The sequence below is a fragment of the Ceratina calcarata genome, unplaced genomic scaffold (assembly GCF_001652005.2).
Source record: "Ceratina calcarata isolate Rehan_Ccalc_2016 unplaced genomic scaffold, ASM165200v1 scaffold363.2, whole genome shotgun sequence".
In the NCBI taxonomy this organism is placed as follows: Eukaryota; Metazoa; Arthropoda; class Insecta; order Hymenoptera; family Apidae; genus Ceratina; species Ceratina calcarata.
Genome location: NW_017159356.1, coordinates 902,627 through 923,084, shown reverse-complemented (window position 1 = coordinate 923,084; position 20,458 = coordinate 902,627). Strand labels below are relative to the sequence as shown.

At 38.3% G+C, this 20,458-nt stretch overlaps 4 protein-coding genes across 13 annotated transcripts in view; 2 read left to right on the top strand and 2 right to left on the bottom strand.

Moving 5' to 3' along the window:
* The first annotated feature begins 75 nt into the window (after positions 1-75).
* Positions 76-3,575, top strand: Shmt (serine hydroxymethyl transferase). 4 transcript variants are annotated; one of them, XM_018025626.2, is made up of 7 exons: positions 76-435; positions 610-797; positions 1,409-1,602; positions 1,680-1,891; positions 1,965-2,289; positions 2,361-2,860; positions 2,942-3,575. In XM_018025626.2, exons 1-7 carry the CDS (start codon positions 351-353, stop codon positions 3,106-3,108), a joined length of 1,671 nt encoding a protein of 556 aa, XP_017881115.1. In that variant the 5' UTR covers positions 76-350; the 3' UTR covers positions 3,109-3,575. The 4 variants fall into 4 exon arrangements, with proteins under 4 accessions (XP_017881115.1, XP_017881116.1, XP_017881117.1 ...); XM_018025627.2 differs by having other exon boundaries at positions 77-414; XM_018025628.2 differs by having other exon boundaries at positions 82-317.
* A 606-nt stretch (positions 3,576-4,181) lies between these two features.
* Positions 4,182-7,126, bottom strand: LOC108625542 (Golgi to ER traffic protein 4 homolog). The gene is made up of 6 exons (XM_018025630.2): positions 6,914-7,126; positions 6,749-6,827; positions 6,137-6,371; positions 5,920-6,058; positions 5,711-5,851; positions 4,182-5,634 (listed from the first exon to the last, which is right to left on the bottom strand). Exons 1-6 carry the CDS (start codon positions 7,036-7,038, stop codon positions 5,388-5,390), a joined length of 966 nt encoding a protein of 321 aa, XP_017881119.1. The 5' UTR covers positions 7,039-7,126; the 3' UTR covers positions 4,182-5,387.
* A 732-nt stretch (positions 7,127-7,858) lies between these two features.
* Positions 7,859-20,458, top strand: part of LOC108625529 (uncharacterized) — an 18,537-nt gene continuing 5,937 nt past the window's right edge. The window contains exons 1-8 of one of the 5 annotated variants that reach the window (XM_026814049.1): positions 7,859-7,914; positions 8,037-8,296; positions 8,387-8,527; positions 8,828-9,070; positions 9,171-9,555; positions 9,631-10,018; positions 10,118-10,240; positions 10,500-10,632. In XM_026814049.1, coding sequence (XP_026669850.1) covers positions 8,829-9,070; positions 9,171-9,555; positions 9,631-10,018; positions 10,118-10,240; positions 10,500-10,632 — 1,271 coding nt within the window. In that variant the 5' untranslated portion in view covers positions 7,859-7,914; positions 8,037-8,296; positions 8,387-8,527; position 8,828. The other 4 variants (XM_026814051.1, XM_026814048.1, XM_018025604.2 and 1 more) reach the window with 4 other exon arrangements.
* The window catches only part of LOC108625530 (methyltransferase-like protein 9), a 27,339-nt gene continuing 17,357 nt past the window's right edge, over positions 10,477-20,458 (bottom strand). Inside the window, exons 3-7 of one of the 3 annotated variants that reach the window (XR_001916654.2) lie at positions 15,230-15,442; positions 14,046-14,433; positions 13,859-13,967; positions 12,557-12,741; positions 10,477-10,572 (exon numbers count right to left, since the gene is read on the bottom strand). Coding sequence is in view for 2 of the 3 variants with exons in the window: in XM_018025607.2 (XP_017881096.1) it covers positions 10,568-10,572; positions 13,859-13,967; positions 14,046-14,433; positions 15,230-15,442 (715 nt within the window). In the remaining variant the exon portion in view is untranslated. Of the gene's footprint in view, positions 10,573-12,556; positions 12,742-13,858; positions 13,968-14,045; positions 14,434-15,229; positions 15,443-20,458 lie in introns of those variants that run through there. The other 2 variants (XM_018025608.2, XM_018025607.2) reach the window with 2 other exon arrangements.

Below are 20,458 nucleotides of genomic sequence, written 5' to 3'. Positions count from 1 at the left end.
TGTAAACTAGTCTGCTCTTAATAAATTACTAAATTCTTCAGCATTTGCCTGTTTAATTATAAAATCATCTTTGAGTTTGAATAAAGTATAAATTTATACTTCTACGATCTAATACGTATGTTTTGCAACATAACTGAAATATATGTTACGTGAAATCTTACGTACATATACATATAGGTACATACATGATATACTATACGTAGAGAAAACTGGTTAATCGCTGCAAATGAAAGGAAAAAGAAAGAGCAAGAATTGAAATACTTCAACTTTTCTGTACCGCAATAAGAAAAACAAACGTCAAGAAAATCTTGATAAAAGTATGTGTCAACTGGATTGGTCTATCAAGAGAAATGCGGTATGCGTTAACTTACGATAGACTCGTACGTAACCGAAGAAAGAAAGTATATACGTTGAGTGAGCTTCAAAATCGGCACTGTAATTAATGCATTTTGATTACATATTGTTACTTTTCGTGAAAAGTTTTAGGTTACGTCTGATGTCTAACCAGAAGGCTGTGATTTTATATACGGACTGATTATCGAACGCATGACCGCAATGAACATACACTGAATTTATTTCCTTTTGTATTTTGTGTGTTTTTAATTTTAGTTTTACACAAACGGATCGTCATGATTGCGAATTTAAATCGGCGTGGTTTTCAATTGGTTGAAAACTTGCTAATCGTTGGTATCCGTCGTATAAAAGATCGTGCTGTTCAAGGCCATGCCTCAGAAATCTTCTCAGATTCAAATCGTAACGTGTGCTTCTCAACCACCTGTTGCGCTTCTTCTAAACTCGTGAGTGATTTTATCATTTATTTACCTATTGAACAAGTATTGCTTTTTTAGTGATTATATGTTAATATACCTTATGATAATTACGTATTTTTATAAGAATATTATCGATAATTGTTATGCAGTAAACACGTGCTATGTCTAGGATGTGAGCGATCTAATTTATTTATTTATTTATACGAACGACAATATTATTCATAACAAATTGTGTGTTTGAAAAAATATGCGCGTATTAAATGCGAGTTAGTTAAAAAATAATGCCATGAAATAATTAATTACTCTTTTAGTTACGGAATTATTAATACTAGTATATTAAAAATCTGCTAAAAAATAGTATAACTAATGAGAGAAAACATGTAAATTAATAAATACTAGATATTCAACATATAATGAATTAAATTAGTCTGACTTTAGATTCACGTTGAATTCAAAGCATGTTGATGAATAGTATTAGATTAGGTCATTATACTGCACACGGGGTTATCACTCGAATAATAAGCTGATATGAAATACCCCCTGTAAAGTTATAAGAAATATCCAACAACATGTGTACATGTTTATCAAGTACTACTTCAGTAAATGGGTAAACTATATGATTTTTACTTTTTATTCAGAGTATGGATGGAATTTTGACAAAGAATATCTGGGAAACAGACCCAGAGCTTTTTGATATACTGAAAAAAGAGAAAAAGAGGCAGGAGTGTGGTCTTGAAATGATTGCCAGTGAAAACTTTACATCTCTAAGTGTTCTTCAGTGCCTCGGCTCTTGTCCTCATAATAAATACAGCGAAGGTTTACCTGGTCAAAGGTACATCGTTTATAAAATGTATTATTACGTACAATTAATATAGGTATCATTTATAAGGATTAATCTTTTCAACTCAGATATTACGGAGGGAACGAATACATCGATGAAATTGAATTGTTGGCCCAGAAACGTGCTTTGGAAGCGTTCAATTTAAACCCGGAGGAATGGGGTTGCAACGTGCAGCCGTATTCCGGAAGTCCAGCAAATTTGGCTGTCTATACAGGTTTACTCAACCCTCATGATCGCATAATGGGTTTAGACCTTCCTGATGGAGGACATCTCACACATGGTATACTATTCAGATAAGAAACCAATTATCATGAAGGCACGAACGTTCTAACGTCATATACACGGATATTTAGGGTTCTTCACTCAGAAAAAGAGAATCTCAGCGACGTCCATATTTTTTGAATCTATGCCATATAAAGTGAATGTTGAAACCGGTCTAATTGATTATGATAAGCTGGCAGAGAACGCGAGATTATTTAAACCTAAGGTTATAATAGCGGGTGTATCCTGTTATAGTAAATGTTTAGACTATAAGCGATTCAGGGAAATAGCAGATGAGAATAATGCTTATCTATTTAGTGATATGGCCCACATAGCGGGATTAGTCGCTGCTGGATTAATACCTAGCCCGTTTGAATATAGCGATGTTGTATCAACTACAACTCACAAAACTTTAAGGTACGTGTATGATAATAGGATATCTACTTTTGTTAACAATGTGTGTGTGTAATATTTCTTACAATCTACAGAGGGCCTCGAGCTGGTCTCATTTTCTTCCGCAAAGGAGTTAGAAGCATTGGAAAAGATGGTCAAAAAATTATGTACGACATAGAGACTAGGATCAATGAAGCCGTGTTCCCATCTTTACAGGGTGGACCCCACAATAACGCGGTTGCAGGAATCGCGACTGCAATGAAACAGACTAAATCGCCAGAATTCATCCAATACCAGAAACAAGTTATAGCCAATGCAAAGAGATTGTGCTCTAAAATGCAAGAGCTCGGATATAAAATTAGTGCAGGTGGTACTGATGTTCATATGATACTCGTAAACGTACGAGTTGCGGGCCATACAGGAGCTAGAGCCGAAAAGATTTTAGAGAGTATTTCGATTGCTTGTAATAAGAATACCGTGCCCGGTGACAAAAGTGCATTGTTTTGTAGCGGCATTAGGCTCGGAACTCCCGCGTTAACTACTCGCGGCTTAGTTGAGAAAGACATGGATAAAGTTGTTGATTTCATACACCGAGGTATTTATCTCTTTCATATATCAATAATATTGTATAACGAAATTACAAATAGTACTAATTATTCTGTACTCTCTTTTTTAGGACTGTTGCTTAGTAAAGAAGTCACTAAGATTTCTGGCCCTAAATTTGTGGACTTTAAAGAAGTGTTAAGTACTAATGAAGATATAAAAGCAAAGGTTTCAGCTTTGAAGGAAGAGGTTGAGGCCTTCTCCAAGCAATTTCCCATTCCTGGTTTCAAAGAATATTGAACATTTATTTTTATATTACGTTCCACATTATACATATGCTTATGCTACTATCCGTACTTATTTTTCAATATTAAAAGTCACGTTTATTTGGTAATCAAATCAATATATACATATATGAATCTCGTGTGAAATACATATATATTTTTATATACTTTTTTTACAGATATAAATTAGTTAAAAAATGTTTTTATTTATATTACGGGTATATTAAGAAGTTAAATACAAGAAACGTTTGACTAAACGAACTACAATATTACATTACTTACACGTAGTATACGTAATTACATTATAAACTTCGTACCCTTTAGCAATTGTTTAATGAACTTATACATTTATTATTGTGACTGAGTATCAATAATATTTTATATATTTCCATTAAGTTTTCCACTTGTAAAGACAGTTTGTACAAATTACTGAACACAAAATAAAGGTTTGTTGAAATATAATTTTGTTTGTACAAACATAAATGTTAATGTATTTTATTTTTCCATGCCATCGCACATAAAATATAATCTAGTTATTTGTCTAATTTTCTTTTAAAATTCTACATATTGTACTGCGTCCGCACTTATGTGTATTTCCATCACTATAGTTCGTTGCTTATCGTTCTTGAAATTAGAAATTATCCAATTGATTCATTAATAAATATCAATTTCTTATTCAACTATGTTACATTGTCAACTATCTTAACTTTCTTCTTTTTTGTTCGAAGCCGTACACTTTTGGAACAAAGATTCATTAGTGTACCGGTGATTGATATTTTATATAACTTATGACGTACAACTACCAATCAAGGCAACTTTTGTAATGAATTCATAATTAATTTACAAATAGTTCGATATCCAGTTTCGCACTACAGGTATGAATTCAATAGGTAATAAAAGAATAAATGATTAAAACAAATTTACATCCTATTTAATTTTTTTAATTCCATCAGTACGTTAGAACGATGCACTTATAATTTTTCATTTTGAAACTGACCTGAAATAAAATCTCTCAATTAAAATTGTAGATTTTCTGTTTCTTTCTTTTAAATCAAGTGTTACAATATTTTATACATAGAAATTTCATTATTACGTAAGGATTAATTTTTCTTTATTGAAAATGTACGATATGAATTTTTTGGATAACGTAAGTAAGTCCATACATTAGAATATTGCCGTGGGAAACAATTACATTTGCAAGATATTGTATGAAAGTCTATTTCTTTAACAAAATTTAATTTATTAATTTCTTATTAAGGATGTAACCATATATGCCACGTAACAAATCATTGATTATTTGTACAATTCGTTTTCTGTCCACACAAATTATGGAAAATTAAATCTTTAATGTATGTATACATATATATATTCTGTTTGCCTTATACTACGTAATTATACAAGAATACACAGATTTGTATACGCGTATTCTTATTGTAACTCTTTATCCTTTGTCGTGCATTTATCTATCCTTGTCAATTCGATACAATTATACAATATTCTTATTAGTATTGAAAGGTGCTTTGTTACAGAGTAATGGCCGTTTTTTATAACTAAATAGACATTATACGCCCTTTCTCGCTAAGATTTTTTCAATGATACAGAGTTTATATTAGTAAAGTCTGATAAATAAATATTTTTTACTTGCTGCTACGACTAACGTTTTTATCCATTTTACTATCCTAGCAACAAGTAACATCGTTTAAGCACTCGATCTCTGCAACTATAATATGTATATGTCACGTCTATTTGTCACACGGTTAAGTTTATATTAAAATAATTCTTCATTTCAGCAGTTACACTCAAATACACATTTGCCTCTGAATATACGTTACGATATACGATTATCATTAGTACAAAGATTTTATTCAAAGTTCAAGTTTGTGTTCAAATCTCATAATACATGTGTAGTAATCAAATGACAGATTTTGTGTGTACAATTTGGAAATCGACCTCGAATGCGATATCGGAATAAACCTTGACGATTGAAAAGAAAACGCCTACATGTGCATAAAGAATTATTCAGCATTAATGTTCATATATTGATTTACCTTCTGATCAGTCGGACTTTTGGGAACAGTACACAACTTACAACTTTGAAAAATTTCTTTAAGAATGCATCCCACATATCCTTACACTTTAAATACATATATATCTGTACAAGTTATTTAAGAAAATTAATTTCAATGTTAAGTTTTAGAGATCGGATAGATCGTACATTGAAAATATGTGGGATGCTAATTATACATATATGTATATAAACTCATTACTTTCATCACGTTGCACAGTGATGTGTAATTAGTCAAGCTCTTGTACCACTTGGGAAGTTGAAGCCGTGTTTCTCTGTTCATCATCTGAACCTTCGTCAAGACCATGGAAACAAGTCTGCAGAAGTGTACTGAACAATCCTTGATTACGGGGCCGCGGAGATGGAACGTTAAAAAATAATTGCCCTATTTTATCTAAGTAGTGCCGATAGCATGGATCTCTATTTAAAGATATTTGATATTGTTCGCAAAGTACCGTGAACACTGCAAGTTTACCACTGCAAATAATGACAAATGTAAAACATTCATTAACGAGTTTCGACTCAGTATAACAAGAGACGAAATTTAGCTCACCTGTCGATTGTTTTTAGTAAAAAAAATAAAAAGTTTAATAATGGAAGAAGATATGGGGGACCACTATTTATTTTTGGGTGTTGCGTAGTGTAATAATCGAAAACTTCTTGCGCGGTTGCCTTATTTTGTAGACAGAGATATCTGCGAAAGGTTGATAGTATCATTTGAATAGATTTTACATAATTCTCTTCTATTAAATTCGCACTTACTGTAAAACTACTTGAGCTATAAAAAGGTCTATTTCATTCGTATAGCCTCGTTGTTCGTGAAGCTCGACAAGCATCTCGGCACATCCAAAACCGTCTTTACTATATATGAAATGTAGTCGTGCCATTGGATAATTTTTTTCTAAAAAAGTAATATCTGAATTACGTGTATCACTGATTTCACATGATTACCCTATGTTTCTTCAGTTAAATAAATTACCTTTCCAAAATACATGTGCTATCTTCTGATGTAAATCTGGATGACCGATTTTATGTTCTGTAGCCTTTATACTCCATCGGAGAGCAGATTGTACAAATACATCTCTTTCAGGTGACAAAGGACTCATTAAACTAAACAAGTTTATTATCTTTTCAAAATATTCTTCAGAAGGCTCTGTCCCTGATTGTGTTAAAACATTTACAAATAAAATTCCTAAGTCAGCTCCACTTGCATGCTATAAGTCACAATAAATAAAAATGATATAGCAATATGCTTCGAATACAATATGAATGAATACATGTTCCTTAATGTTATATCCTACTATCAATCGAACAAGTACACATTGAAATATTCTGCAATATTATTATAATTTTCATTTGAAGAAAACAAAATCTCATGTATCATACAACAAAAATATGATGTATCATAGCAAGGCAATCTGATTTATCATAGTAATTGATAGTAGAATTTAAATACGAATTGCACCAGAATGAAATTTACAAATTACATTCAGAAATGTGCATGATGACATTGCTCTAAATGTATTTTGATGGGTGACAAATTTTTAAAACATGTGAAAGAAATGGCAGACCGACGAAATACATTACGTACTCGTTCATGCTGTAATAAAATACAGGAACCATTGTAGAGTAATTTCAAGAGTTCAGAATACTTCTTCTGCCCAAGAAGTCTGCAAGGAGAGGTTAAGCAATCGTGTTAACGGATTACATAAAAACGATTCTCTGACGGTAACAATTAATTAGCTTTTCGGCCCACCTGAAATACAAAGTTCTGTACATTTGATGAGCTTCATAATAATTTCCCGAATCTATCGTCGCTTCTAATTTTGTTAAAACTCGCCGAATGGAGCGATTGTTCCGCGAGGCCATGTTTACGATCATCGGAATACTTTTTCCTCTAACGATTGGCACAAGTGCTGGCTACACTCTACACTCTGAGCAATTTAAATTTGAACTCTCTCTCACTCTCCACACACGAATCTTAATACGCTCCCTGTGTCACGCACATAAGGTGACCGATTTGTCATTTCCCATATATCGTTAAATATCCTCACTCGAAATTTATATTTTTTTTACTAAGCACTTTAACATAGTAGTAAGTAAGTAGATCGTATTTGTTCTTTGAGATTTTCTGTGCAAATTATGTATAACAATTTTACTAACTAGAACTCAACAGCTGAATGTGGAACGAATGCTGTGGGTATATGTATATGTAACAAAATACCACAGAATACGTTGACGATAAATAATTAACTCGTATACAATTGGGCATTTATACGTCTATTTTACGTATGCAATAAGTTACGTGATAAATTCAACATGCATAATCTAAAAGCAGTCATTAACATAACGTTTTAATGCAAGCGCGGTTGCAAATGTTACAGAAACATAAAGTATTAATGAGCACACGTTAATATATGACTGATATATCATGAAGTCTGGTATGTATTTATATTTTCAAATATTTTTGTAAACAGTATACTGTTTTCTACAAATGTTCGCAAACTGAAATCATGATTACGCGCGTTTCTTTATTCGATACAAGAAACCATCGTGGGCGATACGATATATACATATAAATTGCAAAAAGTAATATTGATAAATGCGCAAAGTGGCGTCGCGTAAGCGCTGAAATGCCGTGGGTGCATGCATGTACCATATACATACATAATACGTATATACAGTGTGACCCATCAAATCTGTCACACTTTAATTTCGAAATGAGCACAACAAAAGATTAAACATCTTATTAAAAAGGTAAGAATTCTTTTTTCTTTACGTATTTGTCTATAAAAAAAATGTTCTCATCGCATCGTGTGTTTTTTCCATATTTATCAATTTTTTAAATTAATAAGTAGTAACGAAAATTTTTCTTTTAGATGAACGGGCTCAATGAGACACCCTATATGTATATACGTATGTAGGTGGATACGTTAAAAATCGTGAAGGCAATGCGCCTCTGGCGGCCAACCGCGCAAACAATCGTTGCGGAAATAATTATCGCGATTTATATTATTTGCAAATGCGAGGAGAATCGTTAATGAGGGTTATGCCAAGTAGCGGCGATTAGAGTGATAAAGGGGTCCTGAAGTGATCCCAGTTACACTTTGTGTGAGTGAAAAGTCGTTCTCGGTACGGGGTGAGTGTCCAAAAACTGTTCGTTCCCCCCGCTGTTTAAAAGGGGGGCGGTGGCTCGCATCAGTGTTTTTTTTTCCAATCGTTTCTTTAGACGTCTTCATCCCTGAGATGAAAATAACAATGGCCGGAGGATTCGAATATGCATGGATTTTTAAAACGCCAAGCTTGCTACCCTGGCAACCTACACACACTTTCCTGAACCCCTTTTTATTACATGTGTCGATTAGCATCGGTACGGCTACTGTGCATCTTAATTTTTTTAACATTTCATTCTCTCTTTTTGTTATCTCTACGAATGTTACGATTGTCTATAAATTAATTTGCGATGTTTAAGCCTCCTCGTACTAAGATTCAATCATGTTCTTTTGATTAATTGACATTAAGTAACCGCCTATTGTACATTGATGTTATTAAAAAGAAATTACACTTTGCAATATATTTTTGGAATTCATTTTTCTGAAGTGTTTTACAATTTTTCTAGCTGAAGTCATTTTATAAATATATTTTTAAATAGATGATTTTATTTACACAGAATGGACTTGACAGAAACTATGAAAAACATTGTTGCCAAAGGTATGCAAACCGAAATGGGACCACCAGGCGGAGGTTCTGGTTATCCTGGGACACCCAGCAGTGCTGGTTACGTTACTGAAAAGATGTATATGTTATTACAAGCTTATCTTCAGAATAAGGGTTGGAATCCAAGCATCGAACTACTTCAATGTTTCTCCGAATTCAAAGATGCATCCATGATCCCAAGTGCTGCTTACTTGCAGTAAGAATGCTTGATTTATACTGTATATGAGATGCAAGCGTAGTCCTGTTTGTTTAGAATTTATAACACGTTCATTACATATCCCACGATATTTCATTAGGATGATGGCATCGAGAATAGCTTTGGACTCTCAGGGAAGGCTAGTTCTTAGAGAAAATGGGAAAATAATATTGCCCTATGAACATTTTGCAAATGCTGTGATGTTGAAACATATGAATGGTCCGCATGGTCTGCATTTGGGCTTAGAGGGCACAGTTAGGGCTGTCATGGAATCTTACACTATTGGCCGAGAATGCTTTGGTATGGAAAAAGAATTTATAATAGAGGTGGTACAAAACTGTCCAAATCCTGCTTGCCGTTATTATAAGAATCAACTTGAATTAACTCAAAAAATGGGACATATGGCGCCAACTTATATCCAAGATAATGAAACGACAGCTTCTCTTTTACGTAGTAGTTTTCCTCATAATACAGATTTCCAAACAGTAAGCATTAGTCTTCATCAATGATAAGCTCTGATTTTAGTTTCAAGTAGTACATGTAGAATTTTCGCGTTGTAGAGTTTAAGCAGCGCCAATCCGAACACTCATATGGGAGGAGGATCGACAGCGGATTTGGCAGAGATCAGAGGTGCTGGAAACCAAATGAATCTTCAACGTCCTCCGAGCCGTCCATCGTTAAATATTCCGCATAGACCCTCGTCCCAAGAGAAAAAAGTAGCTGCTGCCAAGCAGCACTACGAATCCTTGGTACCTAATATCGCGATGTCTGATCATAAATTAACAGACTTCTTAAGGACGAACTTGGATAATTTGGACAATCTTACTGGACTTGGCCTAGGAAATCTACAAGGAATAGGAAACGCGAATAAGGATTTGTTAGCTTTACACAATGGAGCCTGGCCATTGGAAAACGAGAAAGGTTCTCGAGGATCTTCCAATTCAGAAGGTCAGTAGATTGATACTGTAAACGGGTGTTCCAGATTTCGAATAAAAATTATTTTTGCACTTCATGAAGAGTAATATCTGTGATTTCATTATTGCTTAGGTGGTCAAGAGAAAATAGTCAGAGCTTTCGCAGAAGTGATGAAGAACATGGCAAGAATGAAGGCCTGCGTACGTCCAGCGATGTGCAAACCGTACGGAAAACAGTCGGAGGCTTTGCAAAAAAGTAATAAAATTATATACGACCTGTTACGTGATCCAGTTTTAATGTTTAATCTCTGTTCACAAATACATATATACATATATAAATTTTCGTTATAAATTAATCGTGCGTGCTTTACATGATATAATATTATTAAAAAAATTAGCTTATAAATGCGTGATGTTATCGTACATCGCGTTTTGCCTGTTACGTACACTTTTTGTATTTCGTCGGTTAAATGATATAGAAATTGCATTATCTTTCTCGTTGGCTTTGTTCGCAGCGTTGGTGGATACGATACAGCTTGTACAGTCGCTAAGAAGTTTCCTGCCACCTCCGCATATTCCTGTATCAAGCTGGAAAAACGAAGACAAACATCGATTAGATCATACGGGTACTACTTATCTACCACCATTGTAAGTATATTTCTTATCGTTTATAATTTTAAGTATACATACATATACACTATAATACCCTCGTTACATGACTAGTGATATCAAATAAGGAGTTTCATAATTTTTACGCAGAAAGACTGGAGGTTTAGAAGAGTTATGCGAACAACGCAAGCTAGACTAAACGATAATGTCTTCTCGCTTTTGAAGCGGCTGACTTTGCGCTCTATGATGTCCTAGTCATGTGGTGTTTATGGGTTAGATGGGTGTTTTTGTATTTTAAACAACCCGAAGGATTGCTCAAATGTTGTTGGCGTTTAGGACTTCAAAACAAAAAAAAATTACTAAGAGTCATGCGTGGACTGTGATAAACGTGGGTAGTGAAAAAAAATTTATATGTAGTCAATCGAAACTCACACCGTTATTTCAAATTCGAATTAGCTTTATTTTGTTGCTAATAAGTTTACTTCGAATTTTCACGACCTGCCTATGGGGCTTAGTTAGCGATAGATAATTCTGAATTATCTATCCCGTAGTTTCTTAAACAATTTGCATATATATTATGAACGCGTATATCGTCAAACGGCATTTATATTTTATTGTTACTCACTGATTTAACAGCTCACCGTTTGTGTTCCAATAATTACCTAATTAACATTGTATTATAAAGACTCTCTGTTACATAAATTAACATTTTATATGCACATATTCGAAGTTTGGGCAAAGTGCTCTGCGTATAAGTTCGACGAGTTTGATAATTTAAATATCGGAGTGTGAAATAAGCAATCGTCATTCTTGTTATATCACTCGACCTCGCAATTTTATTTAATTCTTTTTTTATACGATATTTATTGTATAACTATGTGAAGTATTGCTCCGATTCGAAGGATTGAAACCGCGGAAATGTTAACCAGTTAAAGAAGCTGTTCAATTTATACATATGTAAGTTTTTTAAAAATTGCATTGTATAAATTATTGTTTATTTATAAAAGTATATCGAGAATTATATTGTTGTTACGTCTAGTTATTATTACAAGTTTATATTCGAAACTTGAAATAATTTTGTAAGCTCCATGGGCAGTAGCGCGCGGTGTGCACGTAAAATAAATATCATTGGTCAATTCATAAATATTTTTCGAGAAACATATTATTTCGTTATTATATAAGAACGAAAAAAAAACGTTGCATTATTAGGAAACTCTTGAAACGTGATACGCACCGATGCTCAAAATTTTTTCTCTCTGTGCATTGATATCACTTATGAATGATATTACTTCTGCGAATCACGGAAAGTCGTGATCAATCATGAGAAGAGGAAAGTATGCGTTGTCTTAATCGAAAGTTTCTTCGATTGAATGCATTTTATTTTGATCGTAGGAGCAAAGCCGTTTTAAAACTCGATTGTTATACGCATATCTGCGATGGTAAAATGTTTCCTTCTTGCTCGATAAATATCAGAATAGTGATACTATATGTTTCCGACTATAAACAATAATAAATTTGTGTAAAACGAATGCGTGGAATAAGTACGAATGCGTGGATCTTGTTTGTACACAGATTTCGATGGATGGTAGACACTTTTCGGCTATCAAATAGCAAAATTTTATATGAATGTGTGGCGAACGGATTCTGTTTTAAATATCTCTCGATAATCGTATCTGTTATAAAACTCATGTATATTTATTTATAATAACCGCAGGATACAATTGTTAACAGGGCTCAGATTTCTGTGATTCACAATCTATACCCTTGCATTAAAATATCGTTTGAACTAATCTTTTATATTTTAAACATTTTAAAAATAGTAGGAAGGGGTAAAACATGTAGTTATTTACATGGGCTTTATGCTATTTTTTCTCTACTCACAATCAGTTTTACTTTATTCTATATTAGAGATCATACAAAAAATAGCTGCGGGATATCAATAAAGCTCATTAATGAAACTTACTGTCAGGTTAAATTTCATCTGTCTGCTGATAATGTTAGGGGCAAAACGATTCTACGGTTACTGTGCAGTGTTTTCTGATTACGCTTGATATTAGGACAAAGCAGTGGCACAGGTCGTGGTTTCTGTTAACGGGCTTTATCCACATTGGGCGCACAGAATGTTACAAATTGTGCAACGTTTGGCATCTGAAATATCACCGTAATTTAAGTCCTGTAAATATCCACCGTTCTACTCCGTTTTGTTATGTTAATTGAGATGATCTTAAGAATTAAGGCTGCTGCAATATCGTCTATGAATAATCCAACGACTTACCTGTTACGCACCAAAGTTATATTCGCGAGTAACGATTGTAGTTCGTTCTACGAGAATGTCTTGGCGATATTCCTAATGATACCATTTTTTAATGACGTATCATTGTGATAATATTAAAACAAGAGTTCCGAAAATAATGAATTGTGGAATTAAAAAAAAAGAATCCAGGCTGATATGTCCTGTACGATATCCTGGAAAATTTCTTAGATTTTTAATTTCGCGAACAGAGAAGATTAGTCACTATTAGAAAAGAGTATTGTAAACGGATCAATTTTTGCAGAGACATCGTCAACGTGTCCTTGTAGGGCAGAATCTGCAATCGATTTATTTCTTCTAGTAGTTATTATAAAACTAACGTGGACATATAATTGTTTGTCTTGCTTGTCGGAGCCCTCGACACGACTAAGCATATCTATAAGCCGGCAATATGTATGCCAAATAAAAAAGTAAGATTGGCAGAGAGAGAGAGAGAGAGAGAGAGAGAGAGAGAGAGAGAGAGAGAGAGAATGAGAGAAAGTACGGAAAGTCTGATGATTCAAAACAAGGTACAAATGCCGAGTCTCGAGACAAATAAAAGAGCGTCAGTAGGCGTGCGTGTACGTGTATACGTGTGAATGATTTGTTCAGGGAATCGAAATAGTTTCCGAATTTTAATCGCTCTCGCGCCATATTTAATACCAATAGAAACCGTGTACAAGTTTCTCTGCACCTTTTTGACTTTTTCACAGTAAGATTGATCGTTGTAAGATGCGCACCGTCGTCGTTTATACGATAGTGTAAACGAACAATCGAACACAATGATGATGGTGATGATAATGATGATGATGATGATGATGATGATGATGATGATGAATTTATAATACACCAAACGCTACCGCTGTATCTGCACATTAAGCTCTCGTTGTCGCTTGCCAGTATTGCTCTCCTGTATTCACGCATAATTCTAACCGATGAACAGCAATCATTAAAGTTTTTACAAGTGTGACTTGCCTGTATTGTATTCCTGTTGAACGTGACCATCAGTAGCCTGTCCTCGCTCCGCGCCCTGTCCAGTCGGACCCGTGTCCGTCCATTCGGAGGCCGAGTATCGCGAGCTTTCCTAAAAGCTTCCACTCGTGAGACGCGGTGTTTTTCAAAAACGACTCGCAAACGAATATTCACGAGATACTGTACTAACGGGCTGTGCCTCTAGAACGAACACTACATCGTCGAGGAAGTAATACGCCTGGCCGAGATCACCCTCGCACAGATACGGCAGTTTGCTCCACACGAGGCATCTCAGACCCAACGGCGCGAAAACTCTGTCGACGATGCTGGCGATTTGACCTTCCAGCCCGTTCCCCTTTACCGGCAGGTACTCCGATGGCTTGTGATCACCCCTCTCGCCGACCTCGACGTAGGGGCTGAACGGAAGGACCAACGCTACAACCAGCCGGCCACCTGGAGCCAAACACGATTTCAGATGCCGTAGCAAGGTGTTAGGCCGATCGCAGCGATCCAACAGGTTCAGGCAGAGGATTACATTGTACGGACCTGTCTCGTGCCATTTTTCCACATCGAGCACCCTAAAGAAATAGATCAATGTAGAACGTTATTCTTCTTCACAGCTCGTAGATAAACGAGTTCGGTATACGAGTCAGTATTCTATTGAAAATCATTTCCTCAGTGTTCATCAAATCAATAACGTGGTAACACCGTTACTCTTTTATCGCTGTTCTCAGCTGTCTCTAATTACTACAATAATCATGGAGCCAACACGTACTTTTCTTGCTATTTCTCATCTAAGTAGAGGATCTTCGTTCGCGCCTAAGATCACGGTAGAGGGGTATTAAATTCGTCTGGAAAAGAGCAAACGGATTTCGATAAAACGTCAAGCATTGTACCCTCGCAGGTACGTTCGTTTCAAATTCGAACAGTCTGGGTTGTATCTAAATGCAACAAGCGTGTCGAGACAGGCCGGGACATAAAATCATTTAAAGCTCTACTCCAATCAATCCGGTGCCGTAAATCTGTTAATGGCGCGAAATGATATCCGTTACGAACGTTCGTCGTCTTTTGACGACATTGCGTCGTAAAAAGGTTCTGCAACTCTCGACTACTATTAAGGAGCACCCATGCATAATTATGTTTCTATACTATACAAACCAACCCCTTCTAATACACACTTTGTTTAATCTGGTCTTTTTACATGAAGTTAAAAGCAGTGATTGGAATTATTTTGCACTACGATATAATAAAAATAAAGAAAAATGTGTAAGATTCCGTGTACCACGATTATTGATATTAATTTACCAGTTGCAAACAGAAGTCCTTTAATTTTATTAGGAATGCGATTTGTACGAGACGCTGCACGTTACTCACGTGAATTTCCTTTTCGCCAGAGCCCATCTCATCGGGGCTGATATATCCGTAGCGTAAACGTTTTCGAAGAGATTAGCAACGTGCGCGGTGGTGGCACCATCGCCAGCTCCTAGATCCACCAACGAGTGCCACGGCCCCGAAAAACCGCTCACATTCATCAACTTCTGAAACTGTTCGCAGGAGAAGACGTGCATGGAACCACGGCCGAGTAGCCTGAAACAATCGCATATTCCTGTTGTTTGCATTCTTTGATTCAGACGTTTTTAACGTATTCGGTTTAGTTATTCAGACATTTAGTCTTTTCGAACGGAATCTATCAGTTTGGCTCTTATACTCGGATTCACGGAGCTACTTCTGTCTGTAACTGTAACTTATCGCAACATAAAGTTGTTAAACGTCGAGGTGCGGTGGTGCGCGAGGTCGGCGACGGGAGGGCGAGAGGAATAAATCAGCGCGACGGTAACACATATTTCAACATCTCATTGTGCGGTTCGACGGAGCTTTCATGATCGATGAAAGGCAGCTGCATACATATAGAAATCGAACGGCTCGGCGCCCGTTTGAGGCGCGGTTTATAACTCGGCCCAGAAATTCGATGTTGCGCCCGTTTCGGAGGGAATCTTCGGGTGGTTGGGGTCTCGCGAGAGGGGAAAAGGGCAGGTTTCATTTGAAAATACCAGCGCCGCCGCGGCGATCCATCAATGCCGCGGAACGCGGGATTTTGATCGTGAATTCGGTTACCCCCAGCGTTATAAATAAGGCGACGGTGGTCCCCGTGGTCCCCTTTCTCGCGGGCCCACCTCGACTTTTCTACCTCCCCAGCCGCTCTACCTCTGCCCATAGCCGGTGCCATCAATTAACGAGCACCTCCTGGCCTCTATTGAATAATAAATAAAAATAAAAAAAGTGGACGTAGCGAGGAGGATGGTAGGTGAACGAGGAGGGTAAAAACACACGGGAGATCGAAAGAAAAGGACGAGAGAGAGGTGGTAAGGACACGGAGACCCGGTTGCTGCATTTTTCGTAGTTATCTTTGCTTCTCTACCTTGTTCCTTGTTCTTACCATTGACGATTTCAGCTCTCTTTCCCCCATCCGTCCTACTCATCCTTTTTCGTTCACCATCTCGCTTTTGTTTACTCGTTTCTCCGTATCTTCCTTGCACCCCGGGTCCGTTTACTCCGGCGTACCTTCGAGCTTGTTTCCATTGTCAGTCTCCACCACCATGGTCGCGCATATAACCCGTACACGGGTCTCCTTGTTGCGCGCCGAAGACGGTCGACCGGAGAAGAATGAAAGAAATGGAAAGGGAGGAGGAAGAGGAGCGTGCACGAGGAAGAGAAGGAAGAAGAGATAGTGAAACGGGTAGATACACATACAATATACACGCGTGCGGCTCACAAATCAGGGCTGCGGATCGTGGCGGCTTCGTCGGCGGCGCGAGCGACAATTAATTCACCGCTTTTGCTCCTCTTCCCGGGCCCCCATTGTGTACGTAGTACGCAGGTACTCGTTTCGTTCACCGTCCTCTGCCGATCCCCGGTGTTTCTCCCCACGGAGAATCGTTCGGGTCCGGGTCTATCGATGCCTTCCAACGTCGTACTGTTTTATCGAGCGATCCTGATCGCTCTCCTCGCCCTTTTTGCCTTCCACGGCTTCGTCGTCGTCTTCGTCGTCGGGGGCCCCCTACTTTCCTCCAAAGCCGCGTCTTTAATTTCGACTCGGCGCGGCGTCAAGCGGTCTAGAGAAGTCCTCGCGTGGTCAACAGCGTTGCCAGCTTTTAAAATCTTTCACAATTTTACGTCCTATGCTTACGCAACAGAATCACGCGTGCCTTTCCGTGAATAGTCGCTTTTTTTTTTTAATTAAAGCCGTGCGTTCATTGTCTCAACATCTCTTGTCTATTAAATACATAAGGAAAAAAGAATATCTACGATTTTACAACTCGATGAGAGACGATATATAAAAAGGGGGAAGACTGAAATAGGCGTGCAGATTTTCGTGCAAGTATCCTGGAAATGGATGCGCCGGCTCAGTTATGTTACGGCCCCGGCTTTTATCGTTTGGTCGCCTCTCGCGGTCGCTCGTAAAATAAGCTCGAAGGGCGAGCGCGTAGTGTTAAAGAGGCGCTCGGAGGACCGTTTACCTAATAATAGCAATAATATGTAAATGCGATGCGTATCAAGCCGCCATCTAAAGAATTCACCCCGCTCCGGGCCTATTGTTTGCAAATCCCCCGTTTCAGTTTCGTGGCTGGCTCTGCTGGATTGCCTCTCCGTGGCTCTCGATACGTGCACGTACCTCTTTCTCATTTTCTTCACCGTTTTAACCCGCGATCTATCCCCCGCTTCGTTTTTCTTCGTCGTACGCACAAATAATCCAAGTCAGTATTGCAAGAGGATACACCTTCAACCGCGTGAATCGCGTTTCATTTTCTTAGTTTCTCTCACTGTTTCCATTGTAATTCGAGAGTTGTTGGTAATGTGCATTTCTTGAAAAGTGGCAAGAGATTGATATTCCGATTTTCTTACGTACGCCAGATAATTATGCCCAAAGCGGGTGCTTTTAACGAGTTTGAGAACTTATCCGACCGACGATGCCCGAGGAAGAAGGGGATGGCACAAGGAAAGTTAAAAATACAAAGGAGGATAAAGGTCAGGACGGAGTCAGTCGTTCAGCTCGTTCAGAACGACAAACGAAGGCAGGGATGACTGGACGGATTTCTTAAGTGTTGCTCCAATCAGATCCCATGTCACTCGGTTCATTAATCCATTCAGGTCGTACTCCGAAGAGTTCCACGTTCTATTAAAATACGGAGTTACACTTAGTCGAACGTAACGACGTAAAGTAGGGGACATTTCTGAATCTCGTTACGATATTGCTTCAAATAGTTACGTTTAGAAATCGTACACAAAAACATTTCTTGTTATTTTATGGACAGAATTGTGATAATCGTGAAACGAATTTTGCATCTTCATTTAAAGTGCATAGATCATTTTAGATAATTTATGTTTATAGTAGATAAATATTTGTAGTCTATCTTTCTTTTAATTGTGAAGTTAACGAAAGAATTGGTCGAGTCACGGTCGATTAGACTCGGCAGACAATTCATGGCGGTATTACTTTTCTAGGACGCACTCGATCAACGTCTGCCATTGTGAAAAATGTATTTCGAATCGGTGAGGCAACGAGTATCCTACGCGCCGCGCCAGTTTGAAAAATCTCGCGGACTCTGTCCGGTAACTTTCCTGCCGAAAGAGCTTTCCGTGCGTTTACAAATTCAAATCGTCCGTGAAACTTTTAATTCTGTGCTCGCCGTATTTTCCGCGATCGGCAAATTCCGCCGTAGACATTAATAAATAATGGATCCGAGTCTCCACTCGTGACCGATCTCCCAACTTATTCTTCCACCGTGAAACGTTATTGGCATCGATGCGTGCCACGTGACTTCCGGAGTACAGCAAGCGTAATCGATATCGCGAGACATCGTTCTTCTGTGAGAAATATTCGCAATAATTAAGAGTATTACGAAATGAAGTATTTAATTAAGATCAATTTTAACATAGTTTTCTTCATACTGAATACAATTAGTATTAGAGTTTAATGGACAATTCTCTCCCCGCATAGTAAACATCTGTTGGTTCCACACAGAGACAAGTTTAATGATCCAATTAAGAGTTAATTTAAGCAGCAGTTTCTTTTTGCAAAACCGACAATAATTTTCCCACCAAGCCTCTGTATATAGACTGAAATCGCAGCGATCGGTCGTTTTCGTGGAGGTTCGCGGTTCGCGTATCCGTGGTGGGAGTCAGGCTACTTCATCTGTGCCGCGCAGAGGGGAAGCTGGCGTAGTGGGGGTGCGCGTCGAGGCGAGAAAGACGGACGGCGGTGGATGAGAAAAAGAGGTGAGGACGTTGGTACCGCGAGGGAAAAACGAGAGGGAGCGTGGAGACAGGAGAGATCGGCAGTATGTATACATGCACGGGGACTATTTAGCATTCCTCCCACCGCGGCGACGTCGTCTCGTTAGCTCTGACTTCTCTCTCTCGTCCCGGCGCGTTCTTCGGGTGGCGCGGAGCGGCGAGAGAACTCCGAGGGGTATACGCGAGAAGATGAGAAAAAGGAGAAGAGAAGAGGGGAAGGCGGACGTGGCTGGGATGCTGGGATCCAGAGGGATGTTGGGTAGGCGTGGACCATGGACCACCCTGTCCATGGACGATGGAGGGGAGGCCACGCCAGGTGGAGGCGGTTGGAACACGGCGAGAGGGGGTGGACAGGAGTATCCGCGGACAATAATTACTATTATACGCGTCGGAGTTTTGCAAATGCTGTCCTCCGTCCGGGTAGGGAGGCCGGGGTTGACGGGGCGAGGGGGTTGCCCGGGTTGGGTGGCTGCCGAGCATGGTCGTCCCTTACGTATTTCGCTCGGGCTCGCCTAGGAGTTAAACGGGATAAGGGTTCGTCTCGCGGAAGAGGGAGGGTTCTTAAACGGGATCGTTATGCGAGTCTTTCACGTACTCTCTTTTTTTTTTTTGCCTCTCCCTCTCGTCGTCGTCATTCTTCGATTTCCTTGTTCCGAACCCATTTCGTCTTTCTCCCTTCCTTTGTAAGTCCCGGTGCCCGTTTCACCCCCCTCCGACCCGGAAACGTTATCAGTCTTTCCCCTTTCCACCGCGCGAGCGAGCGGCCGCGACGTCGAAACGTTTGTGTTGCGCGTTCGCTCTTCAAAGACGTGTGGATCCACGCGTCATCCGCTGGAACCAATTCGACCCCTTCGCACCACCTACACGCCACCCACTCTTATGAAAGGGGACGAAGACGGAGAAATCGGAATGCTCGTCCTTTACCTTTGTTTCCGGGCGTCAATTTTCGAAGGATTCGACGTTCCTTTTGTCTCGTCGCGATAACTTCGGGACTGCAAAGGGGACACCCGACAACTCGGAATTCCTATTGTTAGAATATCTAATGTCATCCAACAATGAAAAACTAATTTCTGAATATTTATAATGAAAGAAATACAAGCAAAAAATGTAACTTAGGCTTCTACAAAGAAGGTTCTATTCATTTTTCTCCTAACCTAACAGTATTTAGCGAGTTAAGTATGATTAATCGGCATTTTATTGATGTTGACAAAATCCGACCATCCCAGCGTCGAAACGGCGAACTTTTGGAAAAAAATTTCGTTTTTCCTCAATAACTCCTAAACCCTTGGAGATACGGGAAAATTGCAT

What these genes read in the sequence shown, in the direction of transcription:
- Shmt (XM_018025626.2), top strand. Translation starts at nt 351, where the DNA reads ATGCGGTATGCGTTAACTTACGATAGACTCGTACGTAACCGAAGAAAG. An exon ending in ACAACTCACAAAACTTTAAG is followed by an intron (nt 2,290 to 2,360) that starts GTACGTGTATGA and finishes TACAATCTACAG; the next exon opens with AGGGCCTCGAGCTGGTCTCA. An exon ending in TGTTGATTTCATACACCGAG is followed by an intron (nt 2,861 to 2,941) that starts GTATTTATCTCT and finishes TCTCTTTTTTAG; the next exon opens with GACTGTTGCTTAGTAAAGAA.
- LOC108625542 (XM_018025630.2), bottom strand. Translation starts at nt 7,038, where the DNA reads ATGATCGTAAACATGGCCTCGCGGAACAATCGCTCCATTCGGCGAGTT. An exon ending in ATAGCTCAAGTAGTTTTACA is followed by an intron (nt 5,852 to 5,919) that starts GTAAGTGCGAAT and finishes AACCTTTCGCAG; the next exon opens with ATATCTCTGTCTACAAAATA. An exon ending in TTACTAAAAACAATCGACAG is followed by an intron (nt 5,635 to 5,710) that starts GTGAGCTAAATT and finishes CATTATTTGCAG; the next exon opens with TGGTAAACTTGCAGTGTTCA.